This window comes from Pezoporus occidentalis, unplaced genomic scaffold, assembly GCF_034315485.1.
Source record: "Pezoporus occidentalis ecotype Australia unplaced genomic scaffold, CSIRO_AGI_Poc_V1 ctg149, whole genome shotgun sequence".
NCBI lineage: Eukaryota > Metazoa > Chordata > Aves > Psittaciformes > Psittacidae > Pezoporus > Pezoporus occidentalis.
This window is the reverse complement of record NW_026913305.1, coordinates 235,973-254,873: the sequence shown is the minus strand read 5'-3', so window position 1 is coordinate 254,873 and position 18,901 is coordinate 235,973. Positions and strand designations below refer to the sequence as shown.

Sequence of the window (18,901 nt, the reverse complement as noted above, 5' to 3'; positions counted from 1 at the left end):
AAAGGGGTTGGGACTAGATGATCTTAAGGTCCTTTCCAACCCTAACTATTCTGTGATTCTATGATTTATATACGCATTAGCTGTGTATTGTGGTAGTGATTTAATACATCCCAGGAAATCACCATAAACCTCAGGACACAACTAACACAGGAAGTAGTTTTGCTAATTCAGTAATTCAAAGATTTTTACACTTATAGCAAGAAGTGACACTTGGATAAGTAAAGCAAGACTTCGATGTGAGAACAAAGCTAATTCTGAGGTACGATCAAAATTACTCGGGCTTCAAGGCACTGCAGTATCAAGAAATATTAAACTGGGCTCTTTCTGAACACCTGAAATTTCAGGACCTGTAGCAGATCCCTGTACAGCGCTTCACCAACTAGGTGTAGGTACACAGCTCTCCCAGCAGTTACATAGGCAATCCAGAGAGAGTTAGCAGTCCTGCCCTTCAGCCTCCTCCACTGTCACTGCCTTGATGTGTAGCTTGTGGAATTTATTTCCGATCGAATTCTTCCAGTTCCAGTGTCTACGCGCTAAGTAACTTTCTCTGGACAGATGACATTAAAGTGCTTATAGATTGCTATGGTTTGACACCAGCCTCTCACTGGGAGACTGCTGCTAACAAAATTCCACGAACCTCAAAAAATTAAGTCAGAGATTTGCATTTGAGAGACTAATGTCTAGAAAATAAAAGCCTAATAGTAAATACAAAAACGTTTTTCACCCGATTAGTTTCTATGCAAAAGTTCAGATTAAAGCATGTTTGGATTAAATTACTTTGACAATTAAAAAAATAATTCTAGAAGTTGTCTCTTAGCTGTAAAGTTATAGAGAATATAATGTGGTGTAAGGTTACCATGATACAACTAAAAATAAAGTCACGCCGAACAAACAAGTAAGGCAGCCCAAGTTTATTCTGGTATCCCGAATACGACATGCATAATGCATTATAGTTATTTTAAGACCTGTTCTAGCTTTCAAAGCTACCACAGAATGACAGAAGTCATTACACAGCACTTGTACCACACTAAAGTTCATACAAGCTGGCTCATATTTTGTTTGAAATTCTTAACAAAAAACTATCCTTAACAAGTTGGGTTTTTTTTAATGAACCAAATAAACCTAAGAGACTAAGTGAAATGAGTATGCCAGTAATTATTATCTTTGCATAACTGACACAACCTTAACACCCACACAATGACCCTGAACCCTTCCTGTGGCTTTTCACACTCTTCATTTTGGAGGAATCTTTAAATATGGACCCCAGAACTGCCTGCAGTGAACTGCTCATATCACTTGTGCGGCCCACACAAGTCACAATGTCCTCCACGTCAGCCCATCTTTGTCAGAGCACAGCACTGGGACTTTACAGTTGCACATCTGTTTAGTATTACTTCCCCCCCCCAGTCTTCCAGAAGTTACTGGATCATTTCAGATCCAGTCCTTTATACTGTTTATAGAACTAACATGCTATGTATAAGTCAAATTAAATACGAGCCCATTTTTTTGTTTGAGATTTGTTGTTTGGGTCGTTTTTCTTCATTCCAGGTGCAGTCTCCTCATTGAATCACATTAGAACATCCTTTTCTTTCCACAAGTTTTAATCCACAATGTTTGCAAGACTGCTCTTTCATTTAATTCTAAAGACTCTCCCAAATTCTTACCTGTAATGCAGAATTCATGAAGCAGGTATTTCCAAGGTTACTGAGTCCACAGAGTCCAGGTTGTGACAGGGAAGCATTATCCCTGCAGCTGTAAGAGTTACAGACAAATCCAGAACCTCTGGAAAAAAAACAACACAGTGAACTCCACAGTGAGTTTACTGAATCTCAATACTGTTTAAGAGTCACACCAAATACCAGTCAAAAAGATGTTTAATGAAATTGTTTAACCAGCATGTTACATGTTTGTGCTGCTTCATAGCGGCTAATGATGAATACCAGGAATGTGAAGTACATGTGCTAACTTTAGAAACATTAAGCATTACACAGTCTATTATTAATTTATGGCTCATAACACATTATTTTCCTCTGTCAGTAAGTACACAGCACTCTACCCTAATGCAGCAACAGTTTGCACAATATTACTGTAAGAGTTAATAAAAAAATTATCTCTACCTGGAAAGGCTTCTATCACACAGACGTAATCCCTTCCATTATATTCCCAATCCCCTCAAATCAGGCAGTGCCCTAACAGTAAACTCTGGAATATGTGCTACTTTTGCAAGTGAGCAAGGAACAGCAGAACGCAGGGGTTTCAAAAGCAAAGTCTGATAAAGAGATAGACAAGAGTAGTAGAACTCCTCATCACACTCCTTTTTTATACAGGCAAGGATGCATGGGATTATTCACATGAAGGACGAAGAAGCAAAAGGAACATTCCTGCTCTTACCCCCTGCCCAGGTGGGAGCTGTTCAGTCCATAGGAGTTACTGCTATCACCGTTAGTAATGACAGAAGTGGCAGACACTGAGGAATAAGAACTTGCTGATGATTTTGAAGAGGTAGTAAAGCTTCTGCTAGTTGCAGTGCTTGATCTGGGAGAAAGGAAAAAGAAGTAGAAACAGTGCTACTACTTGTTTCATCCCCAGGCCCACCTCCCACAAAACTCCAAGGACTTGCCACGCTACAGTTAGTTCCCACACAGAAATTTACTGCTTTGATCTGTGTGATCACACTTTAAAACACTTGACTAGAACAGCAACATCAGACAACAGTATCAGAAGCAAAAGCCCTTGCTTGAAGCAAAATCTGGGTTCCAGACTGAAATAAGTAGGTAATTCAGACAGTGAGTGACAGAAAAGCAAGCTTTAAGTTCATGTGTAAACCACCACCTTGAGACAAGCAAGCAAAAAAATCCCAATCTTAAAATCACAAAACACTCGCCCTCTGTTAAAAAAGCAACGAAGTCAGTCCTTCCCTACCTGAAACTCCAACCACCCACTCAAACAGAACATTATTTAGCAAGAAGATAACCAGGGTGGACACAAAACAGCTCGTTACTAAGCCTAGTTGATACAACTATATTGTAGCTGCAACTCAGAGGGAAGACACACCACTGCGTACACATGGTATGCATAGCAAGCCTCAGCATTTTGAGACTGGAGATACTGGAATGGATTAAAAAAGTTACTAAGCCTCAAGTCTATCCAGTTGTGGATCCTAGGTTATTCCAACACTACTAGCATTATGGTATGGAAAAGAACCAGAACACAAAAGTCACCAAAAGATCAACAAGGCACTAAAATTCTATGACAGTGTTCTGTCAGACAGCTTTGGCTCCATAAAAAAAGCAAAATCACAAGACAGCAGTATATAAATAAAATTAAATAAACTATTTTGATACTTGTTAATATCTCTATAGCGAGAGATAACTGGAAGACGGTCTATTCTCTCCATCTTTGCTCAAATAAACATGCAAAACTGAATGCAAAAAGGTGTGAGACACCAACAGCCACAAAAAAGTGGCCAACGCACCCAAAGCACAGCAGAGGATGGTGCCCTCAACCTTTAGCTGGTTGGTGTATCTCTTTATCTCTCAGCTTCCAGATGAAAACGCAAGCCCCAAACACAGTCTAAACCTGAAGCATGATAAAGAAAAACACATCAAACACCAGCCACCAACCAAAAAGTATACTGGAAAGTATACTAGAAAGAACGAGCAGATCTACTGGAATAACTAAGACAACCATTTCTAGGGCAGTACATGTCCTTCCAGTCATCACATGTTGGAGGTGGAACTTCTCAAGTCTACCTGGACACAATGATAACATAGAAGAGAGAACAAGACGATCTAGACTAAACAGCAATTACCAGACTTATGCTCCACAAGCAGGCATTTTAAGGGTTAAGATAATCACACTAATAACAGCATGTAAATATATTAAGAACATATTTTGTAAAGTCTGAAGAAGTGAATTATCTAGAAGCAAAAAAAAGGCAATCTAAAAAGTGCTAGACTTGAAAACGAAGCATCTCTGCTTGACATGTTTGACCCTGCTGAGAGAACAGAATAAGATGCCAGGAAAATAATATGAAGGAAATCTAATAAGGAGAAAAGGAGGTCAACAACTTAAGGGATTTCAAACTTTTCAACTGAAGCATCAAGGCAGTGCAGAATCCCAAGTCAGATGGCAACTGAAGAGTGCCCAGAAGTACTTCAGGAATATCCTATACACACAGAAAAGCTATGAACTCTGGAGGAAGATTAAAAAAAAAACACAACCAACAACAACAAAAAAAAACAATTTGGATGAGAAAGGAAAGATAAGAGTCAAGTCACAAAGCAGAGAAAAGTCTACCTACAAAGTTATCAAGGATCTTGACGGAGTTCCTGTCAGAAATTGGAAAGGATCATGTAGGAAGTAAAGCAATGAAAGAGAGGCCAACAGCTTTCCAAAAGAGGAGAATAAAACAGAAATCAAATACACTTGGGAATATAAATATAATCACTCTTACACGTTACAAGTTACTCGTCTACCCGTAATAACTGAAGAAAGATTGAGGATTTATGATGGATAGCTGTTCCCCCTCATTTCACAGGGTGATCACAAAGGTAACTATGATTCCAGGTGAAAGGCACAGATAGCAGCTTAGAAAAATTGTTTTCCTCTGAAAGCTTCCATTTTTAACCCCAGGAAGCTACTGTCAATGTCCCCACAACACTGTAGGCTCTCAAGGAGACTTTCTCATTTGCACAGAGATGACAACAAAGTCCTGGATGCAAAGCATTTATCCCCAGAAGTGTTTATTTATGGAGCCTGCAGACTTTGACTAGCCAAAGCCACCTGCTCCCCCCCCCCCCGCCATCTCTCACAGTATGCAACTTCTGCTCCCTTCGAAATGGAGGCCCCAATACCTTGCTGTGAAGTAAGAGATAAACATTATTTCTTCTTTAAGTTCATGACTTAGAACCTTCCAAAACATTCTGGGCTACTCAGTGGGCTACCACTGAAACTATGCTCAGTTTGGTCTCTGTATGCACAACAGACACTGGACTGGAAGGTGCCACGCTCCTGCAACTTCCCTTTGATCACAACTACAATGTTTCTGATAGGGATAAACACATTCAGTTACATTTCATCAACAAAACCCATAGAGAAGTAAACTATATTGAAGACAGACTTCATGTAACCATGCTACAGATCAGGGATTTGAAAAAGAAAACAATCATTTCACAGGTTTGAGGATGAGAATGCATCATATGACTGCTCAATCAGTTCTCCTGCTTAAGCACAATTTAAGTCTCTCAAAATAACTCCTATCCGAGTTAAAAATACACCTAGAAAAACCTTCCATCATGGTTTCAGAACAGCCAACAGCAACCAACCCAGACCACAAACTGTTCTAGTGACCAATAACCCTTACAGTCAGAAGAAACTTGCATTTCATTTGCAACATGAGTACCTGGCTTCATCATTTGCACACTGGTTTGTGCTCACCTCCATCTGCTGCCTGTAGAGTTTCTCATATCCTACAGAAGCTTTTAAGCGTTAAAATAATCTTTTACATTTCTCACTGATAAAACATTTTAACTTCCAAGTCTCCTATCGCAAAAAAAAAACATGCTAATTCTTCAACAATTCACTTTGGTCTGAAGCCTCTCATTAGTCTACTTTCCAAATCTGTTTACAGCACCACAGGACATGATAATAAACTGAAAAAATGTGCAGTTTTATCAGTGTGCCAGTTATCAAAATCTTCTGATGCACACTCAGCACTTCCATACTGAAGCACTGAGGTTGTTTTCATTGGTTTTGTCTCAAGGCTGCTACATGAGCTCACATCCAGGAAAACGAACCAGGACCGGTATCACATTCTTACAGAGCCCAGCATGTATTTTGGGCTCATGACCTTCATCCCCACATACACAACTTCATGCTTCACAATACTGATGCACATTGCCCCCCGTCTGCCAATTAAAGACAGCAGCAGTTTCACATCTTGCCACAAAACCTTTCAAAACCCACACAAACGGCAAGTGAGAAGAAATCTGAAGACTTGCAGCACAAAAAGTACAAAATTAGTCCAGAAACTGTGAAGCCATATGGTTGATAAGAAGAAAAACTGCTAAGCGGAACAGCTTGAAAGAGTACTGTAAAAGGCTTTCAAGCGTTTGGGAGACAGAGACAGAAAAAGTGTTTCAATTCAGTTGAAGCTACCTTCAGAGGATACAGCAGAATTAGTCCTCCTTTGAACTACCAATAAATACATATATACATATATATACACACAGTGACATTTCTGTCAAAGCTAGACAAGGCAGGACTTCCATTTAATTGGCAAAGCAGAGACCACAATACATTTTCATTTAGAAAGTTCTTACATGCAAAAGCCTCCCTGACTTATCTTACATACTTGACGATACCCTGAAAGCACACGGCACCTACTGCAAACTCAAGCACTTGAAAATCACATAATAAAGAACTCCCACAAAATAAGCTTCTCCTAAATCATGAGCACACAAGGAACCAGGAGAAGGACATCAATTTTAAATACGAGAGGGCATTTAATTATGGTATTACATACCTACAAAATACGTACCAACCATAAAGGTCTTAAGACTGTACAGTAATTTCTGGCATGTAATATCATGGAATGTTGTTTCAAGTTGAACAGATGCCTATAACAGGACAGAGTACCTGAGAAAAGCCACATATGCTATACCATATACATGAACGAAACAACTCCTCAACACTTTTACTGAGGAGAGTAACACGGGGAGAGGGGAAAAGGTTCACCACTGCCATTAGTAAAAGGAAGAGCAGGAATCGGAAACAGCAAGAAAATTACAGCAGAAACCAAAGAACAAAAACGAATTCTACTGCTGAGTATTCCAAAGAGAGGCAGACAGCTACCAGGCAGATGCTAAATACAACTTCACTCCTGCTTTCAAATGCAATACCTGACGGAAAAGGTTCTGTTATTACAGATCCAACACAATTTCTTGTTCATTTGTGCCAAGAAAATGATACCCAGGATAAAAACATGTGTTCTAGGACTGAGCTGGAACTCTGCTAGCTCAGCATTTTATTTTGGGAGTCTTGTCAGTAACAATCAAAGAGGACCAAGTTCCACAGAGTCTTTGATAAAATCTCCCTTCAGAAACAAAACATGCTTCCAATTCCAAAATTCCTAGAATAAGTATAATCTATTCCCTCTTCTGAAACTTTGTCTAGTAATAAAAGCAGTTTCAAACTACAAGAAGAAAGCATTTTGTTCCCTAAGGAGAAGCAAACTAACATACAAATATACCACCCAAAGACTGCTGTGATGTTTAATAGCATGCTTTCTGTTAAATGTCAGCCAGCTTTACGGCTGGGAAATAGACCGAGGGCTGCCAAACATGGGGAAAAGCTGTTTGCCCTGGCAAGAGCCAGTGCTTCTGACTAACACCAAATGGTGGGGGTAAATCCTCACAACAGGGAACTCGCCCACCTCATAGTCACCTTGCACGCACATATTCTCAGCAGTGAGTGACATGAACTCCCAGCTTTCCAAGGCTTCTTTTGGCACACACAGGCAGTGGTGCAGACACTCACCATTCCTCTACCAACAGCAGAATGCTCTCCATCCTGTTTGGTTTATGGCATCAAAACTCTAAATACACAAACTTTCTCATAAGCTTTTAAAGTGATGCAGCCTAAAGAAAAAAACTTCAAATATAAAGTTTCCCATGGTCCTGGCTAAATGGTATTTTCTCCAGCTGAGAAAGAAATTACTAGAGCAAAATGTTTGCCTGAGATAGGATTAAGTACAAGACAATGCACAAAGGCACAGATAAAGCTATTCATATGACTTAATTCAATTCTTTCAGCCACCATTATCAGCATCAAGTCAAACAATTTCACAAGTTTTACATTATAATAAGCAAATGTTTATTTCCATGTCATTAGCAAACACTAATCTGTGTACCCATAACCATTTCCATTTAAGTACCTCTAAAGGTTGAAGTGCTTACATAGCAGACTAGCTGACAAAAAAGGGAAACACAGACCTGGGAATGCTACAGGGCTCCTTTTTGGCTTTGTTTTATGTGGAAACAACAGGTTATGATCTGGTCTTGCATGGCTCCCTCTCTAATACTGACTGTCCACCAGTACTTGATTATGTACATGATATGAATGTTTAGATGCTCTTCACACAATGCTCTTACTGAAAGCTCATTGTAATATGATGGACATTCACCAGATCCATTTACCCAGTATTATCTCTCAGAAGTAGAGAACTGTTTAAAAAAAGGTTTCACTGACCTATTTGATCCTTTCTTCAAGTTTAACACTAGTGAGATCTTGATCTCAAATGAGGTAACTTGGCAACAAGTTCTGGAAGTCAACCATATTGTACAGAAAAGCATTTTCTTTATTATGGCCTACTCACAGGACTTGGTACGAGCAGTTTCTTATCACTGCAAGCAGCTTCCATTCTACACCATTCACTCTCTATATACAGTATTTCATTAAACTCTTCTACCTAGCTCTTCTCTAAATTAGATAGCAGACGTATCCATGTAGTACTTACTTGTAGTAGGCTTGTATAATTGCCTTTGGGGCAAGTGGGGTTGTTCAGCTTAAAACTGAAACAACAAAAAGTATATTTCAATACACTTTTTAAGGGGGAATTACCAGAACTCCAAGCATTCACCACTAGCAGCTTTGGAAATATACTCCAAGATCCTTTTTGTTCTACAATGGCAGAAGACTTTTTTTTTTTCCCCTCCTCTGTGCAGCTTCCAGAGGTAGCTTTTTTAAGTAGACTAACTCAACGTAAATAGCACCTGTGCCTCCTAAGAACCTAAAGGTCCTAGAACTTAAGGTACTTAACCCTTACACAATCTATTTGTGTAACAGAAGACACTGGCTGAGACAAGAAATCAGCAACAGAACCTTGGAAGAATGTTTATTTTCAAGATTTTCTCTCCTTAAAAAAGCCAAAACAAAGAAATCCACAATAGCTCATGACAAACAGGCTCCCAGAGAGAACATGTGGTGGCTACAGTCTAGCAAACAAACTGGACAAAACAGAAATGTTTAGAACATGCTTGCTTACTTGGCCAGGATATGCTGTCCAGGCCACGTGCCATCTTCATTTTTCACTTCTATTAGAACCATCTGAAAGATAGTTCAGATAATTAAGAAAGGTAACTCCAAGCGTACTACACATTTCACAAAATCATTTTTTCAAATCACACTTTCAATGTTTGCTCAAAGTACATAAAAGCAACTGAAAAAAGAAAAAAAAAAACAAAAAAAACATAGTAGAGAAAGCAGTACATGAGAATCAAAAGTTATGCCCCTTACCTGACCCTGATAGAGCCCTGCATCTTGGACTGTGCTATCCAGCTTGCAGAGCTGCTCGTAAGTGTTACTCATGTACCTGTTCCATAACCTAGTTTCCTTCTCAGCGGGGATATTAAATAGTTTTCTCATTTCTTTCTCGATGGTAGCTGTTCAGGAGCAAAACAACACCAAAATTCATAAAACATGAGTGCTTTTGGGAAAAAAGCTCACAAGCCAGACATTCAGCAAAGAGGTACATCACTGATCATTTCAGGCATATACTTGCCTGTCAAGCCCTCAAACTAATAATGTTCAGAACACACTGAGAAATTTCAGCCCAAAGGCCAGCTGCTGTGAAACAGTTATCATTTGAAGGTTCAAGAAAGAAGTGTTCTCAGTTACTACTGGCAGGTCAAACATCAGCAAACAAACAAAAAACGTATCTTTACAAAAATATGACAGCTGACAGTATTTTTACAGAAGAAAATACAGCAAACATACAGAGAGAGAGAGAGAGAAAGAGAGATGAGCCAAGTTTCAGGGAGAAGTGTAGGAAGAGCCACTAAGATGTCCAAAATAGTCACACACTAGGAAGAAGGAATCATAGGAAAACCAGAGACAGAACTGCTGGATGTGAGTGACATGGATGCTTCTTAAGGACATGAGTTAGTTAGAAACATATTCCCCAAAGCTTTTAATCACAACTCCCTGTGTCATACACAGAATCACTATGGCTGGAAGAAACTAAGAGGATTCTTCATTTAAACACTCAAGGCAGGGTCAACAGTGAATTCAGATCAGGCTGCTCAGGGCTTATCCAATCAGCCGTTCAAAAATTGCAAGGTAGATTCCCCCACCCTTCTGGGCCCTATTCAAATGTCTAGCTATGCTAACACAGAAAACATTTTAATTGTATTAGCTGGAATCTGTCCTGTTTCAATTTCTGACTACTGTCTCTTGTTTTGTTGCTTTGTTACTCAGTAAACAGCCTGACTCCATGTTCTCAGTAACCTCCTCACAGGTGCTATTAGGACCCTCAAAGCCTTCTCTTTTCCAGGCAAAACGTAGCTCCCTCAGTCTCAGACATCATGTGATTCAACTCTGACTACCCTGTTGGTACTCTTTAGATTTGCTCCAGTTTATCAACACTGTTCTTGTTCTGTATGGCACAAAGTATCTCTTGAGGTAGCCTCAGAGCACAGCTTCACGCATCAGAGAACTACTTACCAACAGTATCTGCTTTGCTAAAGTGACAGCTGATTACATTGTCAGGATCACTGCTCTCACACAGTTTCAGCTCAAGAAGATAAACTTCAACCTTATAGTGCTTCACAAACAGACCATATTCCACTACCTGCAAATAGAAGGCAGATGTGATAAACAAAAGAGTTAAAATACTGAGCAGTGCTCTGTAAGGTACACTTGCCTAAATACTTTAAGTTACAAGTCTTGCAAGTCAAGCCATAAACCGAACACTGACTTGCTTCCAAGTCACAGCTTCTGTCAGCTTGTTTTGAAGTTTTCATTTTCTAAAACATAAGAAACCGCAGTGCTTTCCTTCCAAAGTGCAAAGTTCCAAAGGTCCACCATCAGAGCTGAACTGACAGTGCCAGTAACTACCCATGAAAAATATTTGACCACTCAGAGCATTTTAGGAGGAAGGAAAAAAAAAAAAAAAAAGAAAGAAAAACAAAACAACACAACTGCCTCCAGTCTTTGCCTAAGGTTTGCATAAAAAAGAAATAAGCCAGGAGCACCAGAGCAAAAACCCTTCTATTACAAGACATTAAGACAAAGCATTCATTACTTTTCTGCATGATACACAGAATGTGCCTCATTAGCCTGTCCTTGCTCTCCTTGCAAAAACAGACAACTCCTCAAAACTTGTTTCAATGACACTGCTTTATTTCAGAGTGGTTCTCTAATCAATTTGCATTTGAGAGAACACTCCAGTAAGTACACCTACCCACCCACTAGCTTTCAGCATGTTTAGAGAATGGTATTCTGTAAGAGCAGACACTATGCTTTACCTACAGATCACAAAACACATCAGACCAGAAAGAAAGCACATTTCAGGGGCCAGCTACGAGACAACTGTGATATAACTGGACAATGAAGGGAAAAAAAAAAGAAAAAACAAACCAAGAAACCCCACAAAACTCCAAACCCCACAGAACACCAAACACCACAGCACAATTCCCTCCACAGTTCTTTACCTGTAAAATTGAGATCATAATTTATTGAACCATCTGGTGTAATAGTAATAGTGTTTCAGAGGTATTTGGACAACAGCCTTAATAATCTCCTCTAACTTTTGGTCAGCCCTGAAGTGATCAGGCAGTTGGACTAGATAATCGTTGCAGGTCCTTTGCAACTGAAATATTCTATTCTATTTGAGTGACACCAGAGTTGCTATGACCTACATCTGTGTCATGCTTCCCTCTTCTGAGCTTTTATAGGGTTGTATTAGATTAGGTAAGGTGCTTTAAAGGTAAATAATTAACACACACATTTGGAAAGATCCTCAGTATTTTGCTGTTACAACAGAAAGTAAAACTCTCCCTCTTTAAACGCGTTTGACAGGAAAAATCAGTCTCTTTTTTTTTTTTGCTGGTTTGGTTTTTTGTGGGGTTTGTTGGTGTTTTTTTGTTGGTTTTGTTTGGTTTGGGTTTTGGTTTTTGTTTTAAAGAAAAACCATGCAAAGGAACCAATTCACAAGTTCTCTATTTCTTTTTCAGAAGGAATTTCATTAAATGGGACGTCCTGTTCTCCAGTATTCCATAGCAAGAATCAAATAAATAAAAGCCATATTCAGGAATGGAAGTACTCTCTCCAAGAAGTTTTTGATGAGCTCACTGTGTCCATTAGGACACATAAATGACAAAGAAGAGTCTCTAATTGCCTGCAGATGTCCTTTAAAGAGTGTCTGACCAGCTGGCTTGTCCTGTGTCACAGTAAAACGTGTCCACCCCACTGGACAGCAACCTGAGCACAGCACTGTGGAAGTACACTGGTCTGCATCTTGTACAGTTAAACACTTTGGGACTCTACAGAAGACTGCACAAAAATATGGTTTGAGATTATCAAAAGAAACCTGAACCACAAGTAAATCTAATCTAATCCTCCTGTACTTGACTCTGATCATCAGACACATAGGGATGGAAGAAATACCAGCTTGCAGAATTACAAAGATGCCTGAACACTACTTTCCAAATTCTACTTTTATGGGTATTTTGATGTATGAATTACAATTGATCGAGCTTTAGGAAAAGGATTAAAGCATTCAAGGACCACAAGTTTAAGTGCTTTGCTTCCAACACCACCTGGAGAATACTGTAACCAAATACTGGCCATGTTCTGCTCAGGTGCAGTGCTACAGCTTGTGTACCCAATGACCTTTCACTTTGTTTTTATAAGAGGCTGTTATCATCCCACAAACCTAATGCTCCGCTATATTTTAACACTGAAATATAAAAATCCACTTCAGTTACTGGGTTAACAATAAACGGGAACTGGCACTCTCATAGCAATTCAAAACTTTACGAATTTACTCTTAACTGGGCAGCAATAACTTGGAATCTTACACCTGTAAAACAGCCCCAGCTCTAAGCTCTAGCCCCCAGTAATTACAGTGTTGAATAGTGGTATCTGATACCCCAAGAAAAGGGGGCACACATGGTTAAACCTGTCAACCAAGTGTTTCCCCAATAACATCCATACCTATTGTCCAACTTGTGAATTTTTCAGAAAAGGAAATGTCTAACAACGTGCCAGGCTTTGTGAAAATAAAAACATATTTGTTAACAAAAGCTTTCTCACTCAGAGTCACTGATCTGCATTGGTTCCAGCTTTCCTTCTCAGTACAGATTTTCCTATTCCTCGCTAAATTATCCCTACTAGAACCACATTTCCTTTACATGCTGTAATCCTTTTCCACACACCTCCACTCCTGGTTTACACAGGAGCTCTTTCTACTCAGCAGAGTGAACCTGGAAGTATTCATGCTTTCAGAAGACATCAGAATTTTTCATCCCATGTATTTTCTAGCCCACACTGAGTGACAACATTCCAGGAGCACTGACCAGCAGTGGGCTTGCATGAGAGGGACCTTACTTCCTTTTACCATTCCAGTGCTACACTTTCCTGGGCCTTGCATTCCTTGAAGCAAGCCAACATAACGCTACTTAAAACTTAAGCAATATTAATGCTGTACATTATATCAGCACTATTTACTTGGTGTAGTGACTAATGACTCTGTTTAGCCAGCGCAAAAACCTAAGACTAAAATACAAACAAAAAAAACTTTTACCCATAACCAAGTGTCTGATGCATTTCCAGAACCAAAACTTACAAATTTACTTTCTGGAACAGAATTTTGGAAAACAAGAACTACCTTAAACTCCAGAGGAAGTCCCTAAGCTGCCTGTAGTAAAACATAACCTATTCCAATGCCTCTTTGTGTCTGCAAATAATGACAACTTTAATTTTTCAAGAAACTGCAAACTATTCCATGCAACATAAAACCACTGCACTAGTTCAAACTGCAGTGGTTCAAATAATAAGGCAAAAAGTTAACCAGAACAAGGTTCACAGCTTTTCCCACATATAGCCCCTCAACTCAGAATCACTGAAAATTCAGGCATTTGAACTGTAGCATTGGAAGATATTCTTTCAGACAACACGACAAAAGACTTTATGTTATTAACTCCACAGAGCTGCTGAGGATCCTGTCCTCACATCTAGCAAAATAAACACTAAGTTTGGTAGAGACCAGACAATAAAACCAGGCTGAAGAGAACTGGGCTTGCCCATACTTACTTTTCTCACAATAGGCTGCTGTCCATCCATGCAGCCATACCACATCACTAGCTTATTCCAGGCTTCGGTTGGAACCAACACATAATCTAGCTCATCAATGAGGTGTTCTTTTAAACTCTGAGTTTTTGGATCTAAAAGGAGACAGACATGAGAACGCACGGCATCAAACAGAATCCTTTATTCTCAAGACCTACACACACTACCCATGACGCCGAGAAACGCCAACACTCCCACGGGCAAAAGGAAACCGCACCAGTCTCGTATTTACAAGGCCGGGACGGCCGCTTGTACGCTTTCAGAACGCACGGCTTCAAAAGCGAAACCGCGCGACGAGACGCGTGCACAGAGAAGGGACTAAAGGGAGCCCGGCCGCGGCCTTAGCCCAGCCCCCGCCCAGGACCCGCTCCCCGGCGCCGCCGGCGACCACTCACCGCCAAAGAGCCCCGAGTTGTCAATAGGCCCAGGGAAGAGGCTGGGATCACCCGCGCCGAACATGTCCCAGCTGTCAAAGCCTACGTACTTCTTCCACTGCTTAAACCAACGGTTATCCACCAGGTACCTGCAACACATGGCACCAGGCTCAGCAGTCCCCCTCAGTGGCGGCGCGGCCCGACCCGACCCAACCCGACCCGACCCGCTCCAACAGGCCCCACCGCCCAGAGGGAAAGGAAACAGAGAGGAAGACCGGCCGGGTGCGCTCACCAGGACTCCCCAGGCCTGAGGGCTGTGGCCAGCAGCGGCCCCAGCTCTGCCCGTTGCACCGCGACGTCCGGCCGCGCCCCGCTACCACCGCCGCCGCCACCCTCGGCCGCCGCCATGTCGGTGCGCGAGCCCTGGCGCGGGCGGATGTCGGCCCGCGTACGCATGCGCCCCCCGTGAGCCAGCCTCTCTCTCTCCGGCCCGCCGCGCGGCCTCTGACGGGGTAGGCGGGGCTACGCTCCGGAACAGCGCGGATGGTGGTGTGGGCCCTGAGGTGGGGGCCGCCATCTCGTAGTTACCTTGCGGCAGCTTCCGTTAACCTGGCCCGTCCCGGTGTCTGTGGCAGAAGCTCGCGACCCTTCCGGGCAGGTTTCTGCCACGAAAGCAGGTGGCACGAACGTTTGGTGTGTGCTGTGTTGCTTCAGTCTTAACCTGTTTCTCCCATTACTGACTTCATGGAGCCCTCTGGCCAGGGTGTTGGCTAGGGAAGGAGACTCCAATTGTCACAGGAATATCGCTCAGGAGTTTTTAAAGTGTCTCTAAAAAAAAACAACAACAAACTCTAACCAAAGAAGTATTTTTACCTCACAGAAAGGCAGTGAGGGATGATGTGGTGGGCCATGCTGGCTGCACAGGGGAGTGCTCTCCCAGCAGGCAGTGTCTGATGGTACTCCCATCTCCTGCCAGCAAGACCTGGTGGGGCTGCAGCAACCCAGGTTAAAATGCTAAAGGCCTTTAGATTTTTGAGAGCAGGGCAAGTCCAGTTAACACTGAAAAAGACAAACATTTTCTCCTTCCAGCAAGCGTCAAGTCCTGTTGCTTCTGCTTTTTCCAAAGGGCAGGGCACCTTTAGGCTTCCAGAAGCTAACACACCCTGTTACAGCAAGACCAGGTGTGTTTTTAAAGTGAGTCAGCTGTTCTGAGGTAATGCTTATGTGACTGACCTCACTCTGCTAATGAATTACCTCCTCCTAACAGAAAGTGTGTTAAACAATTAAAATAGTTTCATTCAAAGCTTTCTGATTCCATAGTAGCAAGTGGCATTGTTACAGTTTCACTAGTCTGGCGTGTTGTGTTCTCCTGCCTTTTCGAAAGCTTTCCTTCCCGCCATTCCAATTCCTGCCCTTGTCTCCAGCTGAACCTGTTGGCTGCTTGTTGTGAGAGTGGCACAGTGACAGGAACAAAGCCCTTTCAAGTGCCACCCTGGTGGAGTTGAGGCAGATGTTTCCTACCTGCCTTATGACAGCAGTGATAAAAAACAGTGACTAAAAGCTATCTTAAATGTTAGCAGGTGCAACAAAGCTCAGGCAGGAGGAGAACAGGGTTTTCAGTAGCTGAAAGAACATTGAACAGGCAGAGTAAAAAAGGCCATAGGCTCTACTTGATGGCATTTCTGTGGAATATACACTTCTGAGCACCACATCTCATCCGCCATTTCAGGAGATGTGCTTGGGTTTGGTGGGCAGAAAGGACACAAGGGAACCCAGGAGAAGCAGCTAGGGGCAGAAAGGATTATCTCCTTTGCAGCTGGTTAACACTCCTGACAGCTTCAAATATCTGAACATATTTAGAGATTTAAAAATTTAATGGCAACTATCAGCACCGGGGGGGGGGGGGGGGGGAATGGGGAGGAATCACTGGGGGCGCAAACATTTGCTAGAAAGGGGGGGACTGATATGTTACAGAATGGAAAAGCAGTGAGCACTAACTGAGGGATTAGCTGTTTGCAATAAAAGTGTATAAGCAGAAAAATAAGTGGAGTGTCAATGTGATAGACACATACATAGATGTTCCAAGGACAATGTCCCCAAGCCACAGAAGCACTGGAGTATGCTAAAGGAGTATTTATGAGCCCATCTGTTTCTCTCTGAAATTACAGAAATAGAGCTGGGCCATTCTATAATCCCTGAGGAACCACACAGGATTCTTCACGTCTACCCTCAGCATTAAGCTGCTCTCTGCACTGAAACATCTTCTGGTCATGACACCACGTAATGTTTGGGCACGAGATCCTGCATGGGGGCTGCGCTCATCTGCTGGAAGTCCTGCAGGCTGCCCTCACCACCTCACCTTTCCCCCCAGAAACGGGCTACTCTGGAGAACACCAAAATGAGACGGGGAATAACGAGGTGGGGAGGCTTTTCTCTGCACTGTAGAGTTCCTGCTGGTGTGCTTACACTGGGAATTGCTCATTTTTCTGCTGGCATGGCTAATTTTCATCCTGGAATCACATCACTGTACTTCTGCTGGCGTGGCTGTATCTGTTCTGGAGCTGCTGTTTGTTTTTCTGCTAGCACAGCCCCAGTAGCCAGAAGGTAAAAAAATCCTTTGGCCCTTAGCACTGAGTAAGCACGGTGTAAGGTGCCTTTGACTAGCAGGCTCGGTGGGAGACCCTTTCAGGCAGGGCTGCTGCTGGAGCAGCTGCAGGCGTTGGGGGCTGCTCCCCTGCGGCAGCCAGGCTCAATGCAGGCTGATAGGGAGCGGGTAAAACAAAGCAGCTCCTATTGCAATGGCTTGAGTCTGGTGAGTCAGGATTGAGGAAGTGCCATATGCAGCTTGTGTCGAGAAAGATTTTTCAGTGCAGTGAGTTCCTGCTGCCCTTCATCCTCTACTCACATCTTTCAACATCCTGCGTTAATGAGGGAAGTAGGTTTCACTGAAAAGAATAATCTCCCAAATCAAGCAGCTTCTGCTCCGAAGCTGCAGTAGCTACTTAAAATATCCGTTTTTTTTTTTTTCATGAAGCTGTACAGGAAGTTAAGAAACAGCCCGGTGAGGGTTGTGCAATGCAAGTTCAAAGCCCAAAGACTCAGAGGTGAGCTGGCATAGGTTTTTCCCCAGTGTCTCTCCTCAGCCCAGAGGGGATCTTGAATGTAGGTACAGTAACAAAGCAAACCTGAGAATTTGGGGGTGGGGAGGAAGCTACTGACAGAAAAAAAAACCCAAAACACAACACCAAAACCTCAAATCCCAAGTGTTTTTAATTATGAAACCCGTACACTAGTGCGTGAAACTGCTATGCCTTCCCTGTGAAAGCCTGAGTTTGTAGTCTGTGTTAGTACTCCTCAGTTCAGCACCAAGTGCTGTTGAGGCCTTCTGAGACTTGTCAAAAATTTATGTGCAGGAGGAACTGACCCACTGGGCAGAAGGATGGCAGGCAAAATTTAGCACAGGCTCACTGTTTGCCAGAGGAAACCAATCCTAATTCCAGCCGTTGAGCAGCAAGCTGTAAAACCAGGATTGCTATGCAGGAACATGTGTCAGCTCCATGGTTGGCATGAGTCAAAAACGTGGTAAGGAAGGAGTGAAAAAGACAACATTGCCTGAACCCTGGCACATGGCACGTGTGGTGTCACTTGCAATTCCTGTGCCCAAAGGGCAACAAGGACACTCTGGGGCAAGGCACAGTTTCCTTGGGAGAAGTGGTTGAATAGGCAGGTACTCTGCACTGGGAACACAGAAGAACTGGCACTCTGTGTGATTCCCTGTGTTGCAAGGTTTTGGGGATGCATAAAGGTGATACTGGCTTTGTGTAAGACAGGGCAAAATCCATGTTGGGCTGCCACTGTTGCAAATGTGATAGAGCCAGGGACAGCTCAGTCATAGACGGAGCAGTGGCTCAGGAATAAGGGGAGGGGCAGCAGATGCTGCTTCTGTTCTTGGTCTCCTCTGGGCACCTCCTGACAGAGGCCAGATAATGAGATGGGCCTTGGCCAATAGCCTCTTCTTTCCCAAGCCTGCTGCCAGCATGGCAGCACCAGCACAGGCTGGAATCAATCATTGCCTGCCTGAGCAATAACCTGTCTCAACCTGTTGTTGGTAGTGTAAAACCACCCCCGGGCCATGTCTTTCCTCTGGAGGCAGTTTGTCACAATGCTTCTGTACTGTACCGCTGTCCTGCTCTACCAAGCTCACAAAACATGGGTAGGACACAGCACGCATTCAGTCTGCAAAGCCCACAGACACTGCTCACTCTTATGCTGCCCTGCATCTTCATTCACATTTCCACCCAGTGATTCCAGCCCACCCTTGTGAGCACCCACATGAGCTGAGGAAACAAGGGCCACCAAGTTTCACCCAACTTGCCCACACTGATCAAGCCACAGCC

The 18,901-nt window shown here is 42.5% G+C and overlaps 1 protein-coding gene across 6 annotated transcripts in view; it reads right to left on the bottom strand.

Annotated features, from left to right (window-relative positions):
• USP4 (ubiquitin specific peptidase 4) overlaps window positions 1-14,994 on the bottom strand; it is a 37,947-nt gene extending 22,953 nt beyond the window's left edge. For 4 of the 6 annotated variants that reach the window (XR_009963186.1, XM_062610638.1, XM_062610641.1 and 1 more), the window contains exons 1-8: window positions 14,797-14,994; window positions 14,526-14,653; window positions 14,095-14,225; window positions 10,504-10,630; window positions 9,298-9,443; window positions 9,047-9,108; window positions 2,392-2,535; window positions 1,665-1,782 (exon numbers count right to left, since the gene is read on the bottom strand). Coding sequence is in view for 4 of the 6 variants with exons in the window: in XM_062610638.1 (XP_062466622.1) it covers window positions 1,665-1,782; window positions 2,392-2,535; window positions 9,047-9,108; window positions 9,298-9,443; window positions 10,504-10,630; window positions 14,095-14,225; window positions 14,526-14,653; window positions 14,797-14,960 (1,020 nt within the window). In the remaining 2 variants the exon portion in view is untranslated. Of the gene's footprint in view, window positions 1-1,664; window positions 1,783-2,391; window positions 2,536-9,046; window positions 9,109-9,297; window positions 9,488-10,503; window positions 10,631-14,094; window positions 14,226-14,525; window positions 14,654-14,796 lie in introns of those variants that run through there. The other 2 variants (XM_062610639.1, XR_009963187.1) reach the window with 2 other exon arrangements.
• Window positions 14,995-18,901: the final 3,907 nt, after the last annotated feature.